At 32.7% G+C, this 21,688-nt stretch overlaps 1 protein-coding gene across 4 annotated transcripts in view; it reads right to left on the bottom strand.

Annotated features, from left to right (window-relative positions):
• Positions 1-21,375, bottom strand: part of LOC128181529 (growth hormone-regulated TBC protein 1-A-like) — a 172,693-nt gene extending 151,318 nt beyond the window's left edge. For all 4 annotated transcript variants that reach the window (XM_052849958.1, XM_052849960.1, XM_052849959.1 and 1 more), the window contains exon 1: positions 21,217-21,375. In XM_052849958.1, the coding sequence (XP_052705918.1) occupies positions 21,217-21,254 (38 nt within the window). In that variant the 5' untranslated portion in view covers positions 21,255-21,375. The remainder of the gene's footprint in view (positions 1-21,216) is intronic.
• Positions 21,376-21,688: the final 313 nt, after the last annotated feature.

Raw genomic sequence — 21,688 nt, 5'->3', positions numbered from 1 at the left:
AATGATTGGATTTATTCATCCTGCATGTTTTGCAACGATTATAAACAACGTAAACATCAAAACTATTAATGAACAGATGTACACTGCTTTATTTTTGTTTAAATAGTCATGCTGTATATTTTATATGTTATAATAGATCATATAAAAAGGACAGATGTCGAAGTCGAAATACAATCATACTAGCTTCGACGTAAGGGGCCAGTTTAAACGCGAGGCGAAATAACGCAAATCCCTTTATTGTCGATTAATATTTTGTGAATATACAGCAAAACTTGTCTAATCCTTAAAAAAAAATGGCCAGATAAGGCAACATCCGGTTTAGAGGACATTGTTGCAAATTAATTTTAGTATTTAATGCAGTTGATCCTGATCGTGTATTCTTGCAAAATTTTCAATTGTTCTGAAATATATTAGATTTCATCGATCTTTTTTACGATACCAATTTTCGTTAAAAAAAATTTTTGGGAAACAATAAATCCATAACAGAATACATACCATGGAAATACTTTTCTAATAAAATCATCGTTATTGATAATTTTTTCAAACATCTGATTTACCTGAAAAGTGCATGCTTAACGGTAAATTGTTAAACAAACATTAACAAGTTAACAGGTGGCTGAAATACCTGATGGCGAGAACTGTTTTGATGCAGAGAAACAATAAATAAATATTAATATAAATGAGAATTTTATTTTTAAAAAGAGCATTTTGACAGAATGATATGCAACTCTGTATGTGAGGCAATACAACGGGGATAACAAACGATATCGGCAGTCTTTCTCTCACAGTATCCTTAATCACGGCCCGAAAAAATGGGGTGAACTATAATCTAATTTTCTAATTTTTGCAAATCATAACAAGACTTTACGGTATAAATTAAAATGAGTTGCTAGTTTGGATCTATATTTACAGTTTAAATCAATAGCAACGACAGAAAAATTGGTCGATAATTGAGCATTAATATCTTGCAGAAAGCCGATCGGTCGATTAGTCGACGGACTACGGGAGATAACTCTCACAAATTAATTGAGCATTAATTTCTCGCAGAAAGCCGATCAATCAATTAGTGGACAGACTACGGGAGACAACTCACACTAATTATAAGCAGTAGGTTTTTTCATTGCGCCGGTCTACAGAATAGACAGGATCCGAATTGCACAAAGATTTTTAAACAAACATGATAAGAAAATGTCAAGGGGCTGAATAATGTCGCCGTATTGGGCAGCATGCCGTAATATTCTGTGTCACAACATCCGGATTTCACCAGTTTCAACATGTACATAATTTTTTCATTGATATACCCGGTATTGCTTAATTGACCGGGAAAACTACTGCAACGTATATTATTGCACACAAACTTAACATAACCATCGCGTTTATTTTATTGAAAATCGGACCGAGAAGCTTTAACATTAAGATTTACATGTGTAAGACACTTTATTTGTCATGTGAATGATCTTGTGCATTAATTATTTTCATTACCTCTTTATTCTATAAAATAGTCACCAATTCCATCCACAACTGTTGTCATTCATTATCATGAGAGTTAAAGAAATTTCAGTGTCGATCTCAACTGTTTTGTTTCCAAGAAATCTACTGATTTTATCATGTGTTACGTAATAAGGTAATAATGTTGTTAGGGGTCAAACAAGATAACTTCATTCACAAATTATCATTTTCCTTCGTAAACATTCACAGGATCCAAAAAAGATTTCCTACGGAGATTTATAATAGGGAATGTTTACATCTTTTCTCAATTCGGAAGTCACTCGGAATATCTCGCACAATTTTTCAACGTTATCATCCGGGCTTTATAATGGCTGATACAATGCAAAATCCCTGTAGACATTCTTTTTTTAGCAGTGTATTGAAACTTGACAAGATAGAGGGGACATTTCAAAAGGGAAATCTTGAGATTTTTTCATACTATTGAATGAACATCGTCTGAATAAGATATATTTACAAATATTGAAAAATTTAAGATAATATGTGGCAAAAATAACTTGGGATAAACTTTAGGTATAATACGTTTATATATCCCAACAATATAATGATTTTCTCCTGCGTTACCTAACTAGGGGTTTTAGAGGCCAGAGGTAAAAAAGTTTAATCTTTTCTATTTCAATTAGAAGAAATGCAAGTATTTAAAAAGCAATATAAGAGAACTTATAAAAAGCATTACAGGAAAGCATTAGTACTTCACTCCTATTTTCATATCATGTTTTGTTGTCGAAAATTAATGTCGATGACGTCATTTCACCTTCTACAAATCGGACGGAAGACCTCCTTGTTGCTCGCAACGAGATCATGTCTGGTTACTTTTCTTTTTTTTTCTTACAAATTTTGTGCCCGCAGTTTCTCAAAAAAAGGCGCCGACGATTTTCATGAAATTTTCAGATCTAATAGATATTGATCTGAACTTAATATACATTTTTTTTATTTTGATGTCCAAGGACCTCCTCCTAAACGGTAAAAGATATTGAGTTCAAACTTTCAGGGACTGTAGACAATAGATTGTAGATATGCCATTGGCATTCATATTTGTCATGCTCAAAAGGCATTAAAGCTTGCCTGGTCCCGAAAATTGAGACTAAAAAAACGTCGTAATTTTTCATGGTTTTCTTTGTTAATCTCTCTTCTGAAAAATATTTTGTAAACACATGTAATGTAAAAAAAGTTTATATTACAAGATCTTTCATTTGATATCAAGAAAAAGGGGCTGGTTTTTCAAATTAGGGGACCAAAAGGCCCTAAAGTCCTTCATCTGTAGCCGTTTACTGAGGGATCTTTTGTGAAATGTTGTAGAAGGAAATATGTGTATCTTACAGTTATGTATCCAAGCAATGTAATGATTTTATCATGTGTTATATGATTAGGGGTTTTTAGTGGCCAAAAGTCCAAAATTTTGATCACCCAAATCTCAAAAAGGAAAAATATTTTGAAATGCAGTACAGAAGAAAAGTTGTTCAAAATGATGTTCTTAACAATAAGCAACCTTCAACATTTCGTTAAACGGCCCCTATAAGGGGATAAGGGATCAGCCCCTAAAACGTTCTCTCCCATATATCTCAAGAACAGTAACGAATTTCTAAATATTTGTTGACAAAATGTGTTTAGAATTAAATGTCCTTTCATTTGATATCAAGAAAAAGGGGCTGGTCCCTTAAATAAGGGAACCAAAGGGCTCTAAAGTCTTTTATCTATAGCCCTTTACAGAGAGATATTTTGTGAAATGTCATAAAAGCATATATAAGTTTATCTTATAGTATCAAAGCAATGTAATGATTTCATCATGTTTTACGTAATTAGAGGTTTTTAGGGGCCAAAAGTCCAAAATTTTGATCACCCACATCACAGAAAGGAAAAATATTTTGAAATGCAGTACAGAAGAAAAGTTGTTCAAAATGATGTTTTTAACCATGTGCAACCTTCAAAATTTCGTTAAACGGCCCTAAAAGGAGATAAGGAATCGGCCCCTAAAACCTTCTTTTTCAGATATTTCAGATATTTTCAATACGGTAACAAATTTCTAAACACTTGTTGAACAAAATGTGTTAAGGATTATATGACCTTTCATTTGATTTCAAAAAAAAGGGGCTGGCCCCTTAACGAAGCCAAGTACAGAACGAGTATGCACGCTTTCGCGCAGTGTTTCATTTGTATTGTGACGTCATCATTTTTGCTTCGTTGACGCCATGGCGTGATAGTTTCAACTGCAGATATTCTGCGAAATTTGTTGAAAATAGCTCGTTTGATGCGTAAAATTGATATTATATTGTGGAATAAACATAAATGTCTCGAAGTATAAGCTGTATTTAGGCTCGGGTTGAAAAGGTGAAGAGGGTTCAGCAAGCCTAGCCCTCTGTCACGTTTTCTTAACCCGCCTAAATATCGCTTAATTCATTTATTTCAAGACATTAACCATGTATTTTATATTTAATGACCCTGAATATGTGATGTTATATATTTATTTATTACTTAAATATGTCTGAATGTTTTAATAATACAATAAAGATCACCATTTCCGTCTTTGTCGAGTAAAAAATAGTCATTATCTGACAAACTGGGAAATTGGGCATACAAAAAATAACTTTGATAAGACCCCTGGAACAAACCAGGAGGTAAAGGGTTTTTTTTATTTGAACATTTGATACCTTTTAGCAATAACTTTAATATGTAGAACAGAAAAAGAAATCCCTAGGGCAGAAGTTTAAAAAATGTGCAATATTGGTACATTTCAAGCAAAATCCCATAGGGTCCTATGTTAAAAATTAACAAACTTTGAGATGGCCCCTTAAACAAACGGAGTGGTAAATGTCTTATTTTTTTATCTTAAAATAATAATTATATCAGTAGAAATTCTTGTCAAAAATTTCATTCAAAAATCTAGGGCAGAAAAAATTAGACCTGGCATCGTTAAGTCTTTTATCTATAGCCCTGTACTGAGATCTATTTCATGAAAGGTTAATACAGCTAAATTAGGTATAATACGTTTATATATCTGAACAATATAACGATTTTCTCTTGCATTACCTGATTAGGGTTTTTAGGGACCAGAGGTAAAGAAGTTTAATCTTTTCTTTCTTAATTGGAAGAAATGCATATAAAAGGCGATACAAAAAAGCCTTAGTACTTCACTTCTTTTTCCATATCATGTTTTGTTGTCGAAAGTCAAAGTCGATATTCATATTTCCCTCTAAAAATCGGACGGAAGACCTCCTCGTTGCTCGCAACGAGATCGTAACTAGTTATTTTTTTTTCTTCCGTTTATTGTGCACCCGATTTCTTTGAAACAGATCAGTTGATCTTCATCAAATTTTCAGATATAATACATTTTGGTGTGAACTTGATAGCAAATTTTTTACATTGATGACGTCATATCCGTTGTTGAGATATAGAGATTTTTTCAAGTTTTATATACGTATTTTGTCTGCGGACGTTCTCTTAAATTATAAAAGATATTGCGCTCAAATTTCTACAGTTGGTTGAGGAAAGATTGAAGTTTTGCATGGTTGTTGTTTTATACGTCTAGCGCTAAATGTGCCAAAGCTCGGTAGGGCTCGAAAATTGAGATTTGAAATTCGTCGTTAATTTTCGTGCTTTTCTTCATTTATCTCTTTTCTGGAAAATATTTTGTTAAAACATGTAATGTAAAATTAGTTTAAATTTACAAGACCTTTCAGCTGATATCAAGCAAAAGGGGCTGGCCCCTCAAATTAGGGACCTAGAGGGCTCTAAAGTCTTTTTTCTATAGCTCTTCACCGAGGGACATTTTGTAATAGATTATAGAAGCAAATATGTTTATCTTACAGTTTTGAAGCCCAACAGTATAACAATTTTCTCATGTGTTATGTAATTTGGGATTTTTAGGGATCAAGAGTCCAAATCTTTGATCATCTCTATCTCAAAAAGGAAAAATATTTTGAAATGCAGTATAGAATAAAAGATGCTCCAAATGATGTACTTAACAAAATGCAACCTTTAAAATTTGGTTCAGCAACCCCAATAAGGAGATAAGAAGAAATAAAACGTTTTTTCTGAGATATCTCAAGAATAGTAACAAAGGACTATGTGCGGTATGGTCAAATATCTGCCCCCGATTTCAACCAATTTTTAAATTGTATCGTATAAAAATAAAATCTTCACAAATCATTGTAGAGAGGATTCCTATAACTTTGATGTTGATTTTAGTCATCATTGCTCATTCGCTGTTTATCTATGACGTCACCTAAATGACCCAATTCCCGCAAATTTGCAAATAAATGAAAATATTCTCATTTTTGCTCTATATTTTGCATTCGGAAGTATAGAGCACAGGTCTGCTCAAGTGCGATTTTAACATATGTTTTTCTTCAGATAGTTATACACATTATACTAAAAAATGGTACTTGAGCAAGCCTGCGCTCGATGTTTCCTAGTCGAAAAACCATCGGAAAACACCCATATTTTGCCACAAATCATCAATTTATCAAAATAATGCAATCTTCATGACGTCATTTCTACATTATGACGTCACTGTGGTGATAACCTTTTACACATTTATTTCAACATGATTTTAACTATCTTGTACCTTATTTTTAAAGCTCTTTCTTAAACTTTGATTTTGGGGGCAAAAAATGCATAAAACCGCACTTAGTCCTTTTAAACAATTTTTGAACAAAATGTCTTTACGATTAAAAGATCTTTCATTTGATGCCAAGAAAAAGGGGCTGGCCCCTAATATTATAGGGACCTAGACCTAGGGCTCTAAAGTCTTTTTTTCTAAAGGTCTTTACTGGGGGATATTTTGTAATAGATTATAGAAGCAAATATGTTCATTTTACAGTTATGTAGCCTAATAGTACAATGATTTTTTCATGTGTTACGTAAATAGGGGTCAAAAGTCCAAAACTTTGATCACCTTTATCTCAAAAAGGAAAAATATTTTGAAATGCAGTAAAGAAAAAAAGATGCTCAAAATGATGTACTTAACATCATGCAACCTTCAAAATTTGGTTAGCGACTCCAATAAGGACATAAGGGACCGGGCCCTTAAACATTCATTTTAAGATATCTCAAAAATGGTAAATATCTCAAAAGAATTGTTGAAAATTAGATTTAAAATTAGATGTCCTTCCATTGATACCAAGAAAAAAGGGCTGGCCCCTAAAATAAGGAAACTAGAGGGCTCTTAAGTCTTTTACCTATAGCCCTTTACCGAGGGATATTTTATAATGGATTATAGAATCAAATGAGTTTATCTTACAGTTATGTAGCTTAACTGTATAATGATTTTCTCATGTGTTACGTACAGTACCCACAACATTATTTCTTACAAGATAAACGATAGGATAGCTAGGATTCACGCACGATAGGATAGGATTAACGCACAATAGAACAGTATACACGCACTATAGGATAGTATTGACGCACGATAGAACAGTATACACGTACGATATGATAGGATTGATACACGATATGAAAGGATAAACGATCTTCATGATAGACGTATAATCGCTTTAAACGATCTTCACAAATAAACTGATAATGGCAGAATTTGAGAAAGAACACGTTCGAATAAAGATTTACGTGGAATATCTTTTTAGAAACAATTGCAGAGTTGTTAATCATCGCTGCATCATTTATAGAATGTATAAAAATGATGTATTATTTTTTAAACTACATGTAAAACTATGAGCTTAAATGATCAATAAATATTTTGTACTGTAAACATTGTTTTCATTACCGAACACCCTAGCTGATCGTCATGAATATTTCAGCCCGAGATCAAATAACACGGAAAATAGCGGGTTCAATTATTAAAATCCAACTCTTGTTCAAATCAAATAATTCACAAAAATCTATCATAATTACATTTCTTTCTTTATAAGAAAATGACGCATTAAAAACGAATTATATTACATACAAGTTAAATAAATATTTACGCAGATGCAAATTCTGCGTACGATTTGTTAACATTGTTTTCATTACCACACACTCTAGCCGATTGCCGAGAACATTTCAGCCCAAAATCAAATATCACACGGAAAATAACAGGTTCAACTAAAATACAATTCTGGTTAAATTAAATATAAATTATATCATAAATACATTTGTTTCTGTAAAACATGATGCATAAAAAACAAATTATATTGCATAAAAGTTATTGTTTACGCAGGTATACACTCCGCATACGATTTAATATATTCATATACAGGTAAATATGTTACCTTATTCCTAAGAACTTCGATAGTTTACATTAATTTTTTATTTTCAATGCTAACAGATATGATTTACATGTAATATTGGTTAGTTTTGATCTAAAAAATAAGAAATTAGTATCATATGATAGAATGCTGGATAGGATTTTTTAATTCTTGTTCGATAAATGTTCGTATACAGCGCACTGAACGACTTGCAACTTTTAATTAATCCACTTGCTTATAAAAGGCACGTAACGATTAACACGATAGGATAAAAGGAAAAAAAGTTAATATTGAAAGATAAACCTGATAGGATTAACGCACGATAGGATATGATTAACGCACGATAGAACAGTATACACGCATGAAAGGATAGGATAACGCACGATAGAAAAGTATACACTCACAATACAATAGGATTGATACACGATACGATAGGATTGGATTGTAAAAAATAACGTTGCGGGTACTGTAATAAGGTATATTTAGAGGTCAAAAGTCCAAAACTTTGATCACCTATATTTAAAAAAGGTAAAATATTTTGAAATTAAGTATAGAAGAAAAGATGCTCCAAATGATGTACTTAACGACAAGCAACCATTAAAATTTGGTTCAGCGGCCCTAATAAGGAGATAAGGGACCGGCCCCTAAAATGTTTTTTCACAGATTTCTCAAGAAAGGTGACAAATTTCTAAACACTTGTTGAACAAAGCTCTTAAACCTGAAACAAAATAGTATCTGTCCCTTAGAATGTAGACCCTTTTTCTGTTTTAAATCATATTTAGCTGTAAAATAACAAAATCAAACATAAATCTCAAGTTTTAAAATCAGACAGAAGACCTCCTCGATGCTCGCAATGAGATCTTGTCTAGTTACATGTATTATTATTCTTCTTTTTCTTCTTTCCCGCTCTAAACTTGTTTCTCAGAGATGGCTGAGAAGAATTGTACAAAATTCTATGATACAATAGGCCTGCATATCTAGTTGTGAACCCTAGTTTGATTTTTCTCATTTGGGGTTTGACAACCACTTTTTGGGGGGGGGGGGGGGGGGGGGGGGTCAAAAGGGGGTGGAGTCTAACATTGAACATTATGGGAAGAATCGTAGACTCTATTGTAAATGGTAACTTAAAAACGGACAAAGATAATAGTATAGGTTTTCATAATCATATATCGACTTTTACTGGCAATATATAGCGTTTATTAGATTTGACCCCTGGGGTCATACCCACCCCACCCCCAGGAATTGGAAATTACCATATATCTCAGAAACTGTTATAATCATGACCCCTAAACCATATATATTCTTGTTCCTTATATCAAGGGGCATCAAATGTTATGTAGGTCATCAGCCCTGTGGGTGGTCCTGACCCTCCTCGAACAGCAAGTCCCTTAATATCTTCAAAACAGTTGAGATCCCCACCCTTAAACCATATATATTCTTGTTCCTTGTGTCAAGGGGAATCAAACGGTATGTAGGTCATGGCCCCGGGGATGGTCGTGACCCCCCCCCCTTGAACAGGAAGTGCACAAATATCTCGAAAATGGTTGAGATCCCCACCCCTTAACAATATATATTCTTGATCCAAACGGTATGTTGGTAATGGGCCTCAGGGTTAAATTTAATTTTTCAAAACCGTAATGCATATCTATAGAACAGTCCCTATCATATCCCAAGATACGATGTGTCTATCCATTAAATCATAAGAGGAGTTCTAGGATCTATGTTTTTTTTGAGTGATAAACGTCAATTTTCTGCTTCTATTTGACTCCCTGGATGAAATTTAATTTTTCAAAATGGTAATGCACATCTATAGAACAGTCCGTATCATATTCCAAGATACAATGTGTCTATCCATTAAATCATAAGAGGAGTTCTGGGATCTATGGGGTTTTTTTGAGTGACAAAGGTCAATTTTCTGCTTCTTTTGACTCCCTGGATGAAATTTATATTTTTAAAACCTTATTGCACATCTATAGGACAGCCCCAATTATATCCCAAGAGATGACGTAGCTACTCCAAAAGTTGTAAGAGAAGTTCTGGGAACCATCCTTTTTTTGCAAAAAAAGTCATTTTTTGTTGCCCAATGATCCCCATAATACAAAAAAAAATCTGGAACCTGATCACACTTCAATATGACACCCCCAATCATATTCTACAAGATCATTTGGCTACTGCAAAAAAAAAAATGATGTTTTTGAAACCAGTTTTTTTTTTTTTTAAACATCATTTTTTAGCCATTAAATGACCCCCAGAACAAAATTTAAAATTCCGAAACCTTATTGCGCATCTATAGGATACCCTAAAACATATTCCAAGAGATGATTTGTCTACAGTTGAAAATGTAGGAGGAGTTTGAGGAAGAAGGTATTTTGTGAAAAAACATCATTTTTTACCAAATTATTTGACCCCCAGGACTACCAGAGAATTTTTGAAACCTTTTTACAAGACAACATGATACCCCCAATCAAACTCAAAGAGTTCAGTTTGCTAGTTTATAAGATGTAAGAGGAGTTTGAGAAAGAAAAAAGTGACAGACGGACAGACAAACGGAACAGGGTACAACAATATACCCAAACTTTCTTTAGAAAGTGCGGGTATAAAAAAAACCTGCCGATTAAATTTACAACGCAAAACTTGACACTATTTTACAGAACTTATTTGTTTGTTAGAAATGATAAAAGTAGTGATACAAGTAATGCATGATATTATTACTGATCACATACTGGCATTGTTTACTGTAAATTCCTAATTAAACGCGAGGAATTAATATCCGCGTAAAATCGCGAAAAGCCTGTCTCGCGAATTTTAAAATCTCGCTTTTAATTTTCAGACATATAAACTACATGAAACTATGACAAAATTTCGGCATTCACGATTTTATGTTCTCACAATTTGATTGAAAACCGTTGAATCGCGGAATTCAGTACTCGCGTAAAATAAGGAATCTACAGTATTCAATACACACCGAACCCGATAATGAACCTGAACATTAAAAAATATGTTAACTGGAAAACTAAAGTTGGACAGAAAGACCGACAGACAGATGGACTGACGGATGCAGAGGAAAGCTATATAAGTCCCCTCCGGTTAAACCGGTAGAGGACTAAAAATGTTTTAGTACTTCAGTACAAGTGAACATGCTAAATAAATTGCGATGAAATGTCGTGGGAATGCATATTTCCTGAAAAATACACAAAATGCTGTGAATGTTTTAAATCTTTTAGAGCGTTAGAAAAATTGATGATGTTGATTTCTTTTTTTATAAAGTATTGTATGTATAATGTAAACTGACGACACTCATAAAGTACGTGCAACTGTAAATTAGATATTACATCACTCTAATATGACGCAAGAAATACAAAGACTTGTAAAAATTTCACACACCCCCCCCCTTCCCACCCACAAATTAATCTAATAGATGAAAGTTAAAAGTTTATAAAAGTAGTTACTTTTAAAAATAGAAGGTAAACTATCTTACTGTATAATGAGTCTTTGACAAACATTATCTTTATATCTTCCACACCTAGACTTAAACCTGTTAATACATCAGTTGATGGATTAAGATCAACAAAATTCTAATTTCAAACAAAATACACAACTTTGAACCACTTTATGGGGCTAGAGGCAAGTTACTGTAAACATATTATATTTGGCGTGTATGATATTTTGCGGAAATTAGTTTTTGAACAAGTTGGCGTAGATTTGATTTAGCGTATTCTTTAATGTGACTATTCTTATACATACATGCATGGCATTTAGCGATGTTCTTGATTTAGCGGAAGTCGCATTCCGCCAAAAGCGCTAAATAGAATACACAGCCAAATGTAGTACGTTTACAGTAAGTGATATGTGTAGTAAAATGTCAAAGGATTTTTTTTTTTATCAAATATTTGTTCAGAATGATGTGTTTGAAAATATAATTAATCAGTCCAAAACTAGCGCAATTTTTTGTGTGCCATAATTGCAACTTTTTAACATGAAAGGAACTGTGGCTCCCGGCAGGCCGTTCATCCAAATTTTTTTCAGACCAAGAGCTACAGACTGCAGTTCTTAATTATAGACCTTGAGTTTATAATATTGCATTAGTAGCAGACTAGTGTGTAATTAAGGTTCTGCATGTTTTGAAGGTTTTGAACTTTAACTTAAACTATATGCTTCAAATTACTGTATTTGTTCTTTCATGGGAATATACACATGTCCTTTACACACAGTTTTTACAAAAATACTAATCTTATTTCTTAACAAAAGGCCAATTGGCCTTAACGGTCACCTTGAGTAGCATATAACCCATACACAAAGTTGTCGAGGAGTCTCATATATGCATTTAATTAGGTTTCATTCTGGAGTAGAAAAATTATAAATTTGTAATGACGACCACCTCCCTGCCTGAAATCTTTCAAAAAAAACTATGAAACCTATAATTTTGGCAACAAAACTTAAAGATCTTGTCTACAAAATCATGAATTCAGTTTTCCTTTCATGTGTGTGGGAGTAAAGATAATTTTTAAACATTATATGCATTAACACCTATACATCCATTTTGGCCCTGCCCTAGAGTCAAAACCCATACTACAGGGGAAATGAAATTTAAAAATTTAGAAGAGGACTTCCTGGTAAACATAATTATGAAGTCAGTTTTTCATACAGATGTGTGAGAATAGAGAAGAAGATTTTCAAACATTATATGCATTAACACTATATTGCCATATTGCCCCCCCCCCCCCCCCCCCCCCATTGTCCTGAACCCCTGACCCAGGGGCCATGAATTTCACAATTTTGGTAGAGGGCTTCATCGACATCATAATCATGCACTTAGTGTTTTGCCAAAATGTGTGGGAGTAGAGAAGAGGATTTTCTAAGATAAAATACATTTTTATTATATGGCCATATTGGCCCCACCCTAAAGCCACCCTAAAGCCAGAACCCCTGACCCAGGGGTAATGAATTTCACAAATTTGGTAGAGGGTTTCATGGACATCATAACTATGAAACCAGTTTTTCCTTACATGTGTGGGAGTAGAGAAGAAGATTTTTGAAAATTTGGCTTTTTTTTTTTTTTTGCGTATTTGGCCCCACCTGTGGCGCCCCGAAGGTAGTAGAGCTATGAATTTCACAATTTAGATCCCTTTTACCATAGAGATGCCTAACACCAAAAATGGTAACAATTAGGCCATCATTAAAAATATATATGTTTCCCCTAACATAGATATTTTTAATGATGGCCTAATTGTTACCATTTTTGGTGTTAGGCATCTCTATTGTAAAAGGGATCTAAATTGTGAAATTGGGTAGGTAGGTACATAAATAAATTTTTTTTCTGCCAGGGCAAAATATGAAATACATTATAAATTAAAAATGAAAAAACATAAATCAATCCTTTAATAAATTACAAAACTTACTACAAACAACAGGCCCAGGGGCCACATCGCTCACCTGAGCAACAATTGCCTTAATTCTGATCAAATTAGCATTACAGTATCAAAATATCTTGACAACTAAGTACAGTAGATCTTGCTAAAAACAATTGAAAATCTGCCATTTTTATCCACCTCTTTTTTTTTGGTAAATACCAAGCCCTTTTTGTTGTTGTACCTATAAGAAGATTTATCTCTATTCCTATATACCCCCCCCCCCCCCAATTTCGTGGCCCCACTTTTCTCTAGGGAATCATGGTTTCATCAAACTTAAATCTGCATAACCTGTACTTTCACACTAAGTACTGAGTTTTGGACCGAAAACTTTCCCAGAATATTTTTAAAGATTTTCTCTATATATTCCTATGTAAAATTCAAACCGCCATCATGGCCCTACCCTACCACTAGGGACTGTGATTTTGCAAACTTGAATTTACACTACCCGAGGATGCCTCTACACAAGTTTAAGCTTTTCTGGCCAAATAGTCTTTAAAAAGAAGATTTTTTAAGATTTTCTCTATATATTCCTATGTAAAAAATTCATCCCCCATTGTGGCCTCACCCTACCCCTGGATTATTATTTAAACAAACTTGAATCTATACGATCTGGGGATGCTTCTACTCAAATTTGGGCTTTCCTGGCCTAATAGTTTTGAGAGGAAGATTTTTCAAAAATTTCTCTATATATAAAACTTTATCCCCCAATTGTGGCCCCACCCTACTCCCAGGGACCATGATTTGAACAAACTTGAATCTACATTATCTGAGGATGGTTACCCGCCAATTTGAGCTTTCTTGGCCTAATAGTTTTTAAAAGAAATTTTTTTAAAGATGTTCTCTATATATTCCTGTATAAAAATTTATCCTCCAATTGTGGCCCCACCCTACCCCCGGGGACCATGATTTGAACAAACTTGAATCTACACTATCTGGGGATGCTTCCACTCAAAGGACTATATATGGTTTGAGCCTAAAATGGCCCCCTAAAATGAACATTGTCATTTTACTGTAATTCTTTGTTTTATTTGTACAAATATACATTTGGAGTTTTTTCATAATTTTTATTTTGATTTTAAAGCCCACAATTTAAAAATATGACATTATAAAGTTTACCTTTTCCCGCCATTTTCTCATTTTTAGCATAAAACGGCTTGTTTTGAGGCAGTTTTTCTTTAAGGAAACATTGAGCGACTGCTTGAACAAACAAAATATTTTCACCAAAGATGTATCTCCCCAATAATTATAAGTGACAAAAAGTTCGTTCTTGTTCAAAGAGTCGCTCTATATTTCCCATTCGAAAAAAGATAAGAAAAATGTAAATTTTTGATTGATTTTGATTGAATTATAAAAATAGCGTCACTTCTGACGTCATATACAGCCAGTGAGTGCATATAAATCAAATAAATAGGTGAAACACATATTTCATGTCATCTCTTTTATAAAATAACACAACAAATTAATGTACCTGAATCATTTTAAAAATAGCGAATTTTAGGGGCCAAATTTGACTAAGGCCTAAAAAAAAAATAGGTTTGTTTCCGCTTTCAGGCTGAAAAAAATTAGGGTCGGTCGGTCGGCTTTTTTTTTTTTTTTAATCTTTTTTTTTTCCCTCTCCATCTGTTCAATTGTGCATATTAAACCATTTATCTATTAAACTGGGTAAGATAAAAAAAAACAAGTATTTGTTGTCATTATTTAAATGATGTGATGAACTTTTTCCCCGGCTGGTGGGAACATTTCTCGAGCTCAACTGGCACGACATGTGCTGCCATTTGTAAATAACAAACATCTACACAACACTGATGACATCTCAATAAGTTCTATAAGCGTTTTTACGACTTAAATTTGGAGGACACAATAAATTTTTAAATCGGATAAAAACGAAATTTTAACAAAAAACGGATAAAAACGGAAATTTACGAAAAAACTCGAAAAAATTTTTTGGGTCGGCGGGTTTAAGTTAGGGTCGGTCGGGAAAGCGGAAACAAACCTATTTTTTTTTTAGGCCTAATATCATATATAGTTCTTTGAGCTTTTCTGGCCTAATAGTATTTGAGAAGAAGATTTTTAAAGATTTCTTTATATATTCCTTTGTAAAACTTGATCCCCCTACTGTGACCCCACCCTACATCCTTGGACCATGATTTGAACAAACTTTAATCTACACTATCTATGGATGCTTTCACTCAAATTTGAGCTTTCCTGGCCTAATAGTTTTAGAGAAGATTTTTTAAGATTTTCTTTTTATACTCCTATGTAAAACTTGATCCCCCTATTGTGGCCATACCCTACCCCCAGGGAACCAAGATTTGAACAAACTTGAATCTACACTATCTGAGGATGCTTCCATTTCAATTTGAGCTTCTCTGGCCAAATAGTTTTTGAGAAGAAGATTTTTAAAGATTTTCTCTATATATTCCTATGTTAAACTTGATCCCCCAATTGTGGCCCCACCCTACCCCCGGAGACCATGATTTGAACAAACTTGAATCTACACTACCTGAAGATGCTTCCATTTTAATTTGAGCTTTTCTGGCCTAATAGTTTTTGAGAAGAATTTTAAAGATTTTCTCTATATATTCCTATGTAAAACATGATCCCCCAATTGTGGCCCCATCCTACCCCCGGGGACCATGATTTGAACAAACTTGAATCTACACTATCTGAGGATGCTCCCATTTTAATTTGAGCTTTTCTGGCCTGATAGTTTTGAGAAGAAGAATTTTAAATATTTTCTCTATATATTCCTTTGTAAAACTTGATCCCCCTCTTGTGGCCCCTCCCTACCCCCGGGGACTATGATTTGAACAAACTTGAATCTACACTACCTGAGGATGCCTCCACACAAGTTTAAGCTTTTCAGGCCGAATAGTTTTTGAGAAGAAGATTTTTGAAAAATACCAACAAATGTTCAATAATTCTCAATTATCTCCCCTTTAAAGAGGGTGTGGCCCTTCATTTGAACAAACTTAAATCCCCTTCACCAAGTGGTGGTTTGTGCCAAATTTGGTTGAAATCTGCCCAGCGGTTCTTGAGAAGAAGATGAAAATGTGAAAACTTTACAACAACAACGACAACAACGACAGACAACAGACAAATTGTGATCAGAAAAGCTCACTTGAGCCTTTGGCTCAGGTGAGCTAAAAATATGACCAGTTGTAAAACAAATTGTTATACTTGTGCTGATGGAATGTAAAACAAATTTAATATCGAATTCACAATTTGATATTGTTCATCTTATACAAACATGTTTGATTCAATGACTAGATGTGCATAAATACATTCATTATGATTTGTGTTGATGTACATGTAAACCCATATTTATATATTTTAATGATCATAATGTACCTTCTTCAAAGTATCAATTAATTTTTCAAAATTTGGTATACAAAATGTCTAAAAGTATATCAAAACAATAATATTTGATAAACCTAAGGTAATGTAATAAATGTAAATATTTGTGAAGTCATATTTAATGATTCTACAAAAGTAAGGTTACACAAAATCACTACAATTGCAGAGAATGTCCTTCTTTGTCAAGGAAATTTTAACCCAAATTTGAAACATAATGCTAGGGAAAAAATATTTAGATACTAAAGATTTATGTTAATTTACCTACATGTAATTTCATTTTAATTATAGTCATAACCAAAACCAACTCGTTTGTTTCTGTTGATTTTAAATTTGACTTAAGGCCAAAAAAAAAAATATGTGTGTTTCCGGTTTCCCGACCGACCCTATTTTTTATGCGCTGACCCTAACACTTTTTATTCCAAATCCAGATTACCAACCGTAATTGGTTTAAACAATAGAGTCTTACAAATCAGAGTTCAAAAAACGCTTGTAACAATTCAATAGAAAACACCACTTATCAAAGCGTTTTAAAGATTTCTAAGTGCAGATTGACAGTATATATGGATGAAAGTTATCCTTGGTTATTTTAGCTAAATTAATATCAATGCAATAAATGGTTTCATAGGGTAGTGATGTGTTAAAAATTAATATAAAGATGTACAAGAAAACAGCAGAGGCAAATTTTTTTTTTTATATTTCTGGGTGTGCATGGAGACTGCAGACATCGTAAGTCTTTGAATAGGCCCAACAATCATTCACATTATGAATATGATTTTAAAATGCTGCAGTTCAATTGCAAATGAAAGTTTTTAAATTAGTCTTAAACCATTAATTATGTATTCATTTTTGGGGGGGAATTATTGAAAAGATTTAATTCTAAGGCTCTCGTCTGATCAACCAGAATTTCCTCTGTTTCTGAATTCAACACTTACAGTTACGATATTAATGTTTACTGTTATGTCAGTTGACCAGGAAAATAGAACTAATAACCAATTTATGATATATTTGTGGTAATGAGTATTATACTCTGTTAATTTATAGTGGCTGTCATATTTATATTTTCTATTTACATGAAAATAGAATCTTCGTATACATTCCAAATAAACCTTAGATTTAAGAAAGCTTTAATTCTATAACAGTTGTCTCTATCCATGATTGCTCCACCTGTAAAACACATTTTCTTATTGTATAGAAAAATCATATGCTAGGAAAGGGGAAAACTTAATAGCTCATTTAAAAAAAAAAAAAAAAAAGCCGACCTACCTACCCTATTTTAAAATTTGATGAAATAGGAAACACACATATTTTTTTTTTGGCCTAAGAGAACTGTTTAAATTTTTCAAAACGTAAAAAGTCTTTCATTTCACATGTACCAACCTAATTTTTGAGAGATTTATTTCTCACTAACAAAAAAGTAGGAAGAAGTTTGACATCAGGGAGAATGTCAATATTTGTTACAGCATAACCTACACTAGGAATGATGATATACACAGATTCAACCTTAATTAAAATTGGATTAAAATTTAAACAAGTTTATAATAAAAAATAAAACAACTTCTAAAAGTTTTAAAAACTTATCCAATCTATTAAATTTAATTTATTTGTTGTATTCATTCATTTTAGATGAAATATTTTGTAAATGTGTTAGCTAAATGACAAATAAAACCAGTCTCTGTACTTATGTGTATTTTGGAGGTATAAGTCTAACCTTCTGACTTAATTACAACCATTGTGTATGTAATAGTATGAATATTATGGATATCATATTATTTCAGTATATAGATTGTGTACCGGCATATAGATTTTAAAATAAAACCAACCAAATTTTACACACATTTTAAATACACACCACACACACTTAGATACCCCTGTACCTTTACACACCTGTATACCCCAGGGGCAGTGATTTGGTAAACATTTGTGTGCACGAGTTTTATTGGTCAGATATTTGTTAGGGTTGTTGTGGTTGGTTTGTTAATCTGACTATGATATTTTGCCGCCAAGATTTGTCAATCTTTGTTTGGTCATTCAGAGGGTAGCATGTAATATATATGAACTAGCTGAATCAGACCTACATCATAAAGTTTGACAACAGACTATTTCTCTTTCTGGTAAGTAACATATAAACTAATATCCCATGTAATAAAATATTATGTACTTTTCTATAAATTAGCAAATAAGTAAGGCCTAAAAAAAAAATAGGTTTGTTTCCGCTTTCCCGACCGACCCTAACTTAAACCCGCCGACCCAAAAAATTTTTTCGAGTTTTTTCGTAAATTTCTGTTTTTATCCGTTTTTTGTTAAAATTTCGTTTTTATCCGATTTAAAAATTTATTGTGTCCTCCAAATTTAAGTCGTAAAAACGCTTATAGAACTTATTGAGATGTCATCAGTGTTGTGTAGATGTTTGTTATTTACAAATGGCAGCACATGTCGTGCCAGTTGAGCTCGAGAAATGTTCCCACCAGCCGGGGAAAAAGTTCATCACATCATTTAAATAATGACAACAAATACTTGTTTTTTTTTATCTTACCCAGTTTAATAGATAAATGGTTTAATATGCACAATTGAACAGATGGAGAGGGAAAAAAAAAAGATTAAAAAAAAAAAAAAGCCGACCGACCGACCCTAATTTTTTTCAGCCTGAAAGCGGAAACAAACCTATTTTTTTTTTAGGCCTAATTTCTAATGAAGCACTTTAACTAATTAGAATGAATGAATGTCATGAAAGAGTATTATAGATTTATTTAGTAAATATTGATTATGAAGTCAGTATTCGATTCTTATTCAAAGGAGTAACTGATTTTCTAATCAGTGTACAGAGTATTTTTATGATGATCAAATATTTGGTCTTAATTGTTCAAAATGAGCAATGTAAATGTATTTAATTCAATAGTATTTTTACTATTCTGTTAATTAAATTACAGATATACATAACATTATAAACTTATCATTAGATGCATAGAGGAAAGCTTATTCCTATAGAATGGTGAGATAATTTCTAATGAATGTGTCTATTATATTTTTAATTGCTACCTATTTTTATGATTATTATGAGAGAAGTGCATATTGTATATACATTTAAATTGTAAGAGTTACCTCCCTTTAATTGCTTTATGTAAATATATTATATGAATTATGATATCGCTGTAATATTATGTGATAATTCAAATCTAGATGGAAATTAAGTAAATTATCATAGCATGAGGATTATTGTTTTATATTTGCAGGGCTCTTTATCATTTCATTAATTTCAACCACCATTATTTGTCACTGTGTCCACAATAAATATGTGAACCCTCAACAGGCGTTATTTTCATACGTAAAACCTGTATCATGTAGAGGATCATTTTAATTTTTAAGATCAATAACTGTATGCAAATGGTTTTATGATTATTTTATCATTAATTTGGAAGAGTTATTAAATAATTACAAGTTACCAACTAATTTTAATATCAACACTTAAAGTAATAAACATCGGTTGTAATTTTCAATGCAGAGTAACGTTAGGCTACATGTTGCATCACTCGTATTTATACCCATAAAAGATAAAACAATCGATTAATCACAATTGTGGTGAACTGAGGCTGTGGAAAGGTCTTTTGGATTAAATGATTATCATTTAAATGTCTCTGGGGTTAATTTATATGATCGTAAACTCAAAATACATTTTCTTTCTGAGGAAATTCCGGCGATTACTGATTATAAAGCGAGTATTTCGCCCATGTTGATGATGGAGGCTTTCAAAATGATTGAAAAACGAATAAGATGTGGGTCTTCTAAAAAAACGATTTTGGGTAAAATTAGGTTTCTTAAAAAAAAATGTCTTTTCAATGTGGTGAAAAAAACACTGCAGTCAGCAGGATTTAATTGAGTCGGTTGCATTAGAGGAAACATAGATATTTTTGTTTTTGGCCTTAGCCTTGTAGTTTTTAAGAAGAAGTTAAAAATGTAAAATTGTTAATGCACGACAGACGATGCACGACGCACGAAAACAGATAGCAATAGGTTACCTGAGTTTGCTTTAAGTTTGACCAAATTACAACCGTTGTGTAGAGGATCATTTTAATTTTTCAATGCAGAGTAGGCTACATGTTGCGTCACCCATATTTACAGTAACCCATAAAAGATAAGACAATCACAAATTATTAATCACAACAGTAGTTAAATGAGACTATGGAAACATTATTTAAATTAATTGATCGTTTTATGTCTTTGGGATCAGTTTACATGATCGTGAATTCAGAATACAGGGCGACTTCAACTTCTTTTTCAGAGGAAATTCCGGCGAAGGTACCGATCATACCAAACCAACCCAACTTCAAAATTTAGGGTCGGGTTAGGGGAAACCAAGATATTTTTTATGATGGCCTAATTCACTTAGAATATCAATCAATGGCATTTTCCCCAAGTTTAGGTTGATTGAGAAAAATGGTGGTATACAGGTTCTAAAAGCTGTAGAAAAAAAATAAGCATCTTAACCCATATTATATTTTTATAGCTTTTCTAGTCCGACAGATAAAAATCTAAAATTCTAAAGAATTTTGAAAAAAATAGACAATTAACCATCAAATTACAAAAATATCATAAGATATTTCAAATTTTGTAATAATGTTTATTTCTTATTTGGTATCTATAAAAGACTTCCACTAAGGTCCACCAGTTTTTCATGTCGGCTCATTTTAGGTCTATTTGGGTATCGATACCACCCCATTTCGCGCAAAAATTAACCCAACCTTTCTTTCTCTTTAGACAAAACAAACCTCCTGAGGGTGTTGTCAGAGTTATGTATCTCATCCATTTCATCTCAAATGCAATGTTAATCACCGAGTTGATTTAAACATAGCTTATATCCTTCCGTAGTCATCCGACAGCCCATCATCTGCTAGAACAGGAAACGTAAGGTAATGCGACGCCTTTCAAAAAACGGTATCGAGTGGTTTCGCCCCGACTACATGTTCGCTCTGGGGATTCGTTGTAGTCATAACTTATGGCGTAAACAGGAATGGACAGCTAATTCTGTTGCTGAGAATATCGGTGCTGACCGTAATGTTAAATTGTACAATTTGTCATGTAAGTTTTATTAATTTCATATGAAATTAAGAAAATAGAGAGTTTTGATAGGTGGTACCAATTCTCAAATAGAAACTTACTTACCATGTTTAATGCACACTCTTTATATTTGCACTTGCCGTTTACATGTTAAAATGACATATATATATTTAGACAATCGAT

This window comes from Crassostrea angulata, chromosome 4 (genome assembly GCF_025612915.1).
Source record: "Crassostrea angulata isolate pt1a10 chromosome 4, ASM2561291v2, whole genome shotgun sequence".
Lineage (NCBI taxonomy): Eukaryota > Metazoa > Mollusca > Bivalvia > Ostreida > Ostreidae > Magallana > Magallana angulata.
The sequence above is the reverse complement of the archived record's forward strand: the minus strand, read 5'-3'. Positions and strand labels throughout refer to the sequence as shown.